Raw genomic sequence first — 9144 nt, forward strand, 5'->3', positions numbered from 1 at the left:
CCCCCCCCCCCCCCCCCCACAATATCCACACATCCCTTAGCAGGTCATATTACCAGGATTTGAGAATTTAAGGCTTTACAGGATTATAGAACATAGGTCTGGAAGGGACCTTGGGAGGTGTAATCCATTTTCCTTCCCTGAAGCAGGATTGACTATACTATAGTTGTGTACTCTGCTTATAACACCTCCTTGGCGCCCAAACTTCATGATGGAAATTCTACAGCTTGTTTCAGTGCTGATCTATCTTTATACTTAGAATGCGCTGCCTAAGATCTAACCGAAATCTTCCTTACTTCTTGTCCTATTTCCATTGGACACAGAGGGCAGTTTATAAAACCTCCCCTTTGTAGTGAACTTTTAGAAGACTTATTTTTCACCTCAGCACTCTCTCTCTAGAAGGATCAAACCCATTTCTTTCCATCTTTCCTCGTAAGACATGCTTTTGAGTCTCTAATCATTTTTGTTGATTTCCTTTGGAAGCCTTGATTGGTCCACATCTTTCTTGCAGTATAGTACTCAAAATTGGATGCTACTCCAAATGTGACCTTGTCATGGTTGAGCGAGTTGAAGGATTACACAAGTCTCTTACAATACTTCTGTTAATACATTACGTTGTGTGCATGTGTGTACACACACACACACACACACACACACACACACACACAAAGTGGGCACGTCTAAACATGAAACTAATGCAATGCAATGAACCCTGGTGCATGTTGCACTGGAGTTTATTGCTCCCAGGTGCAGCATTTATACATGCACCCAGGACACCCAGCTCAACATGCCGTGCAGAGCAGCCTTGGCTGGTGGGGGACACGGTGGGGGTCAGCCTGCCAGCCCAGGGCTGTTCCAACCCTGCTCAACATCTGGCAGAGGGGCTGGCTTGGATGCAAGGGTGGTCCAGTATGCGTGCATGTGTGTATATTCACACACACATATATACATACATACACACACACATATACTGGAACACCCTTATATATATAAGCAGACCTTGAATCTTTTAAAATACCATATTCTAAATACCATCTAGAAACACCACATACTTTGGTAACATCATGTTTCTGCACATCAAATGTCTCCAAAACATTTGATATTCCCTGACAAGTTACTCAGTATTAGCCAATCTGCTGCGTCAATACGAGAATGCACATAAGGATATTAAATGATCTGAACACATTAGCTGATCTTAATGAATGTACAACATAGGATATTAAGAGAAACACAATGTTGATTACGATGCAAGTATAACTGACAGGGGTTGCTAAAGTGCTTTTATAACAAAAACAGCACAGAAAATATTTGTATAAGTATAGAAGACAATCGGTCATAAATTTCTTAAAGCCAAAGGTGAGTACTTTCTGGGATATTAAGTGAAGTGAATTTTAAGGCAAACTAGAGTGAATCTGTATGCGATTTCTCTTGTTGCGTCTCCCTCCATATTTTCCAGGGGAAGAAAGGGAAAAATAGAGACTGAAACAACATCAGCTCAAATTGAAATCAATAGAAAGTTTTGTTAGAACTGAAACATTTTGAAAAAAAAATTCACGAAATTGTTTCCATTTTCTCCAAAATGAAAATCCACCTCAGTTCTGTTTCCCTTCTTAACATATACAACAAGCTCACTCCGTAATATATACCTTTACAGACACTATGCTAATGTTTGTTTCAATTTACGACACGGAACCCAGAATAAAATTGGCCCCTGGATCTAGGCCTAAATTCATATATAGAAAAAGGGACTGGAGGTGCATTTACATTTGAGAAGTGCTATATAGACATATAAAAGAGGCAGCCCCCGTCTCAAAAGAGACAATAGGGCCGAGCATATAGAAGCACAGCAACCTTTTCTTTGACTTTGACAAACAACCTTTTGTAATTGCAGCAACATTCAGAATAGATGTAAAGATAATTTTCCTAGCCTGGCACTATGAATACACTGTCCATCTCTCTGCATACTCCCGACTGTCTCACTTTTCTCTATCACAACAAATGCAAGCTTTTTTTCATTTTTGCCCTTCAGGACCTATTCCTCATGCTACCTTTCATCTTTCTCTTGCCACGAAGATATCAAATATTGCCTCATCAGCCCATGAGGCCAGACTTCTTTGGATCTAGGCTGAAATATTACAGGTCTGCTACAGAGAGAACAGTGGGATATTTCTTCATTGAAACACATGGAGAAGATGGTGGGAGCATCCCAAAGGATGACTCATTAATCCAAAATAACCAAAGACAAGATCAAACAAACGGTCAGCTTTATGAGACTTCTCCTTGACCTTTGGAGTGTGGCCTACACCATCCTTCCCTTCGAGAGCAGACAGCTCATTCAAGCTCACATCTACATTTCTGAAATTCTCTGCCCCTTTGCTCCCAAACTTGGTGGTAAGCTCGTTGGGGTAAGAACCAGGTTTTTTTGGTCTGTGTTTGGACAGCACCTACCACCGTGGATTCTGGTCTGAGAGCTAGGGCACTTACAAGCAAAATCACAAACTTTATCCCTACGTTTGCTGTACTGCAAACAAACATATGTTTAGATAAAGTGGTGGATTTGGACTGACAAATTCTTACTTTTTTGGATGAAGTTTGTGGATCTTCAGATACCTGGCTAGAACCAAGTCTGGTAAAATTGGACCTAAATAAAACCTGATTATTTCAAGTGCTGGATTTGTGAAGCGAACTTAAAACCAAGCATCCTTTACTGAGAGTCAACTAAATGGACACCTTCAAATTTTCTATACCTGAGCCCTTACCAGTCTAGCCTATCTAGCACTTAGCTTCCCTACAAAAAACGTCATTCCTCCCAAAGCACAACCAAACACACACCTCCACAAAACCAGAAATTAACTGTGATGGCATACACATAATTACAGGGAGACAAAAACAACTTGTAATTATCACCACTAGGAAAAAAGTGGCATCAAATCTCTCCTAGGTGAGAGCAACCCTTCATTATCACCATTAACATTTGATATCAAATCTGTCAAGTCACATATCTGTTACCTTCAAAAGTTATTTAGTTTTCCTATCTTTGAAGGCACCCCACAAGGAAGATTGCATTAACTATCTAAATTATTCTGATGTGTTTTTATTATCTTCAAATTCATGTCTGCATTATTGTCATAAAAGGGCTTTTTTGTAATTCCATTTGTTGGGGAAACAGTTTACTAAGCGACAGAGAAAAATAATGCTTCTTGGAAGGATGAAGCGGTAGATTGCCTTTCAGCATTGCTCGTTTCAACAGAAGGGGGGCCATTATTGTATAATAGCAAACTTTCATAGAGGTAAGACATTAAAGTGGAAACAAAACTCCTTGTAAAAAGCTCATGCTGTTCTTTATCAAACTGCAAAAAGGATGCAAGGAAAATCACTTCCAATTTAGTGAAGACAACAATATCAACAACATTAAGAACCAAGGAAAGAAACAAATCCAGAAATTTCATGACAAGGTTAAATTAAAGGAAATTTTAGAATGGCTTTCAGATTTTTCGTTTAACATTCTTATGATATACCATGATGGGGAGAGAACAGTATAGTCAGGAGGGGAATCTGAAATATATTTCTTGCTGTTCTATTAGTAGTAACATCACTTAAGTACTCCCAGTGCTTTTCATTTAACAGTTGTCAAGTATTAAGTAAACTTCACAAGACCTTTGGATTATCATATTTGCCCAAATCTAAAATGACTTGAAATTTAAGACAACCCAATAAACACTCTATACATTATTATATTTTTTTATAATTCCTCATGTATATTATCTAATCATTGGGGGCTGTCTTAAAACTGTCCCCTGCCACTACCACTGCAACAGGAAGCAGTAGAGGAGAGGGCAGGCAAGCAAACCCCCATCCCTTGCCCCATTTCCTTTTCCTCCCTGGGCCACTTTCCCACCCACTGTCTACTTGCCCCTAGCCTCTCTCCCCCTGGCCACTTAGCTTTTGAAGCAGCTCTGGCTCTGGGGCAGTCAGTGGCAGCCCAAACCCAGACAGGCATCAGGTCCAGGTCAGGGCTGGAGCCAGAGCAGAAAGTAAGTGTGGGAGGAGAGGTGGGTCAGAGGATGGGTGTGGGCAGGATTCATAATCTTCCTTACACTCTTCACAAGCCACACGCTGTGAAGTCTCAACCTGGACTTACCCCACCCTGCAATCTCCTGTGCTCCCCTCACTGCACACCCCCTCCCCTACTAGCATGGGCCACCCTGGCCTGGGTCAGGTAGTGGCTTGGCCTTGGCTTCATCCCAGGCCTGAAGCAGAGGCCACAGAAGCTGTCTGCTGTGGGCAGTACTCTAATCCAAGTCAAGGTTACTTCTACCTGGTGCTAATTGTGGAGGATAAAAACCCTCATCTTAGATCTGAGTACAGATACAGTACCTCATTTTACAGACATGAATAATGAAGATGTTAATAATTTGATTTTCAGATATGAATGCTGTGTACTTCTGAGACTCAGACTACACGTTGCAGCCTCGGACAAGAAATTTGAATCAAGTTTACAGCTTAGGACCCAACTCCAAAGGTCCTCCTTCTCAGTCCTTTATTCAAAGTATGGATCACAAATGAGTCACTGGATGCATTTACACAAAACGTTTACTGTGGGGTTGCCCAATTAGCGCTGCAGTAGTCTTAGTATCTACACATGTGGCTCTATTAGGCAGCAGGAAACAAACCAACTCTGACATTAGTACTTGTGAACACAAGTACTATTGTACAGTGGCATTTTTTAGTGTGCAACGCACGGGTAGATGCTGACGGGGCTGGCTGGGCCATGAGGGTGCTACAGTGTGGGGACTCCTTACCAGCTAGCCCCACGCTGGAGCACCCTTGTGTCCTAGCCAGCCCCTCTGCCAGATGTTGGGTGGGTTGGAGCAGCCCCAGGCCAAGGCTGCTCTGACCCAGCTTAACATGCTGTGGTCCTGGGTGCACGTGTAAATGCTGCACCTGGGAGCAATGAACTCTAGTGCAAAATGAACCAGAGTTTACTGCATCACATTAGTTTCATGTGTAGACACGCCCACTGTGAGGTAGGGTGTAGACTACATCAACCACAGTCATTTCTGAGTGCATACTCTAATGCCACAGTGACAGGTCCCTTATCAGGTGGTAAATGCAGAATATAGCAGTGTACACAGAGTTGGTTACCACAGGATGTGAACTTGCAACCTGGCTTACCTCACAGTAACTTATTTGCACGATACTTCAGAATACTAGATTACATCTCTTTCATTTCCACTAACCAGAAATCTTAACGGTAATCAGCAGAGAGGTCATAAAGTAAAATCTCTCCCCCTTTCAAATTATTGGAGCACAACTATATTAAATCATCATATTAGGCATTCCTGGTCAAAGCCAATGCTATAAATAAAGTCTGTCATTCGGATAAATTCACCATCATGGCAATGAACTCTGGAAGTAACTGGCTTAACAGTATGCAAGCCAGTCACTTTGCTCACCTAAGAAAATAAAATGGGTAAAATTTAGAATGTAAAATGAGCAAGTAGACAACACATGTACTTCTTAATTTTACAATTTATTTGGGCAGACACAGTTTGCACAGTCTTATAAAGAAATTGGAACATCTGAAATATATTAGTTTTTCCAATATAATTAACTTCAATCTTGGGCAAGACATTTTCTTTCTTCTTTAGGATTCCCGTTTCAGTAATACATATGCTCCCATTACTGCCAAAAGAGCATACTGTGAAGAAAACAAAGAATGATTACACTAGTTCCATGTAAAAGCTCTAAAGGAGGTAACTGCTATGCAGAGAAAAAAATCTCTTTCCAACATTAAGCTTCCTGCACTAGCTGACAATTGTGGTGTTAGGACTACAGAGGGACTGAAAAGACATTTTGTATGACCATATTTATTGCAAACTATGTACAAAAAAAGATGTAGTACATGCTGATTTAAGCATAAAAATATATTCATATAGGCGAGTTGATATCATATGCCAAAAGTATGTCTAGGCTGCCCATTACTGTAGTAAACACTGATTATCTAATATTAATTGCTCCTGAGCAGACTGAAAACACAAGAAGTCTGCATGAAAATATACCATATGGCTAGTTTTTCCCATGGCAATCAAAACAGTGGATACAAATTAGCTAACTAGATATTTTATGTATGTGGAGTAATTGCTCCTTTACAGAGTTTAACTTGTCACGGCTTGTATAATTGTATAGTTTGAATACAGAAAATACTGCTTACATACCTTAAATTTGGGATAGTCATTCATTATTATGGTAACCATTCCAACATAAGGCAAAAACCTAATGGACAAAAGATAATCAGACCAATGTAAAATTCTTACAATCGCTGAGTGACTGAGATGCCTAAATATGGTCTAAAACAAATACGTTAGAGCAAGCTGTTTCATTGAAACAAAAGCGTTTATGAAGGTACTGCAAGACTTAAATTATGCTGAAGAGCATGTGTATTTGAAAACGCAGCAATGGGATAGTGGTGGGGGACAGAGGTAACTCTATAGCTTCTTTCCTCCCATTAGAAAAAGCTTCATCCTGCTGCATGTTACTTAATATTTGGTCAGACAATATCTATATTATATGTACACAAGAATGGCAGTTAAGTACTTGTTATACAGCTATAAAAGTATCATTTAACATGGGTGAGTGATGTAATTTAGCGTTAAAATAACCTTCTAAAAATAATTTTGAGTGCAAAGATAGGAACCCAAAATCCTTACAAATAGAAAAAGAGATGCTTTTGGGTCAGCATGAACATGATGATAACAGCAATGAATTTCTGGGTTTCTACGTAAAGACTGTCAATTCAAGAATAAACGTATAACACAAAAAAGCCTACAAGCCATCAAGAGTGGCTAGATGGCCCAATACAAAAATGTGACTCTCAGGCTGTCAAGACAGGTCAGGCCTGATGTGAAGCCCATCGAAGATAACAGGAAACAGCCCGAGGCATCAGAAGATTTTGGGCTATGTCTTTATGCAGCTTTAGAGCTTCAAACTGGAATAGTAAAAATTATTTTGGCACTAAATGCTTGGCTCAGAGTTGTGGATTATTTTAAAGGTGTTCTCTGGCAGTTAGTCTTATGGCAAACAGTCAATACGATCAGTCTAAAACAGTGGTGCCCTACCTTTTTCCACAACAGGCCAGATGGGCAGTTTCCATGTGGCTCTGATCAGTGGCCCTGAGCCAGTGCTCAGGTGGGTGCCACAGGGCCCCATCTGGCCACATGGAGGAGAGCAGCGGGCATGGCCTGACCCCAATCCTGCTGCCTGGGGGGAAGGAGGCATGGGAATTTGGTAGCAGGGGAGCAGTGTCCTTTAATACCACCACTCTCCCGGGCTGCAAGATTTTCTGACCTGGGCAGCTCTGTGGGCCAGAAGCAATAGCTCTTCAGGCCACATTTGGCCCACGGGCCAAAAGTTGAGTACCCATGGTCTAAAAGATAAATTAATCTTTAGGTGCATTTACACCCTTATGAGAAGAGGATAAAAATAAAGACAAATCTGATTTTTTCCTGTAATTCTACTAAGAGGCAGGTAGGGAATGACTTTCCAATTCTAAGAGTTTGAAATTATTTTTTCCACCTTCCCAACCCGATTCAGGATGAAAATAAGTCTCAAAGATTTTATGTAACTAATTTTGACTTAATTTCAGACAGCATTACTCAAACATTTCATTTTGATTTTAAACCAATTTAAAAATAAAGAATAATTCAAAATGTGCAACAATTTCAAGCTGGGAAATAAAACTTTTTATTATAAACAATTGAAAAAAAGACACCAACAATTTCTAAACTTTTCTGAAAAATCTTTTCAAAGTGGTAGTTTTATTTAAACTGATTCTTCCCTGCAAAGAGTTTTTGTTTTGAGTTGCCCTTTTCTGACAGGCATAGTTTGGAGTTTTCCAACTAGCTCTAGACTCTATTAGTACTAACTATAACAGAAAATCCTTTCTAGCATATATTTTTGTTTTCCTGGTGCAGGAAAAATATATATAGGGAAAAAAGATAAAGATACTTTTCTTACCCTCTTGCTCTTCCCACAACATCTTTCTTTTCTAGCCAGTTCTGTCCTTTTTTGTACAGTCCTCTATCATCAACTTCATTATTGTCACCTTTAGTTAGAAATTTGATATTTCCATTCTCTCTGGAAGGCAACAAATGGCAGATTATTACTTAATACAAAATCCTATTAATTAACGTTTGCAAAAGACAACAAAGATGAAAAGTCCTGCCTACAAACAAGGTACTTTAAGATTTTATATCAGTCTTTACATCTAGTTCTGCTTGTTCTGCCCGTTTAATAAATATCAAGGCACTCATTTTATGTTTTTTATTGACAGATTTGGTAATTCAACATAGAACTGGTTTTAAATTGTTAATAGCTTAAAAGCAAGCACTTAAACACTCAACACTAGATCATATGCTTGCTACCAGCACCAGACACGTGTAAATAAATTCCTATTAGGATCAACAGGAGGCATATACGTGCAGGTCTGGAGAACAGAGCTCTGTTACTAGTATTTTAGGATTCCTACTCTACTGCTAAATGCTATCCTAGCAAGAACCATGAAATACTGGTTAAAAAATGTCTGAGGAAGTAGAAACAACTAGCAAATTATAGGGTATTTTCATTTTGGCACTATGAATTATAGGGTATTTTCATTTTGGCTTACAGACATAAAACCCCCCCACAAAAGTGATACTTTACTTTAAAACTGTGGAGCTGGGTTGAACTAGCATGCTGCCTCTTCCAGTAAAATGTGTTTTTTTCTTTTTCCATGTCTGTCAGCAGCCAAGATTCCCAGAGCAGTATCACGATCATCGCGTATGAAGGACTAACCAGATTAATCGGGTTTAAGGTTTCAAGTTTAGCTACTGTTTCAGCAAAAGCAAAGTACCAGAATGGGCCTGATAGCTGGAAATTAACTAATAGATTGGACTGATTCCTATATACTTGTTCAACTCACAGCAGTGAACAGTACTGATACACTATGCTTTTCCGAGGATAGGAACTGTAAGGCTTTTCTTGATTCAATGAACTTTTGGTATCCTTTTAAACTGGAGAAAGGATTACATCTATACCAGACTCGGCACTAAAACTGCACAAGACTGCACCACAAATGAGAAGCCACATACAACTCACTGTTCTGCAGCG

General features: G+C 39.6%; 1 protein-coding gene across 1 annotated transcript in view; it reads right to left on the reverse strand.

The window, feature by feature from the left end:
• Positions 1-5511: 5511 nt before the first annotated feature.
• The window catches only part of SEC11C (SEC11 homolog C, signal peptidase complex subunit), a 34493-nt gene continuing 30860 nt past the window's right edge, over positions 5512-9144 (reverse strand). Inside the window, exons 4-6 of the mRNA XM_019518154.1 lie at positions 8014-8133; positions 6216-6273; positions 5512-5698 (exon numbers count right to left, since the gene is read on the reverse strand). Of these exons, the coding sequence (XP_019373699.1) occupies positions 5645-5698; positions 6216-6273; positions 8014-8133 (232 nt within the window). The 3' untranslated portion in view covers positions 5512-5644. The remainder of the gene's footprint in view (positions 5699-6215; positions 6274-8013; positions 8134-9144) is intronic.

The sequence above is a fragment of the Gavialis gangeticus genome, unplaced genomic scaffold, assembly GCF_001723915.1.
Source record: "Gavialis gangeticus isolate Ggan-Ray unplaced genomic scaffold, GavGan_comp1, whole genome shotgun sequence".
NCBI lineage: Eukaryota > Metazoa > Chordata > Crocodylia > Gavialidae > Gavialis > Gavialis gangeticus.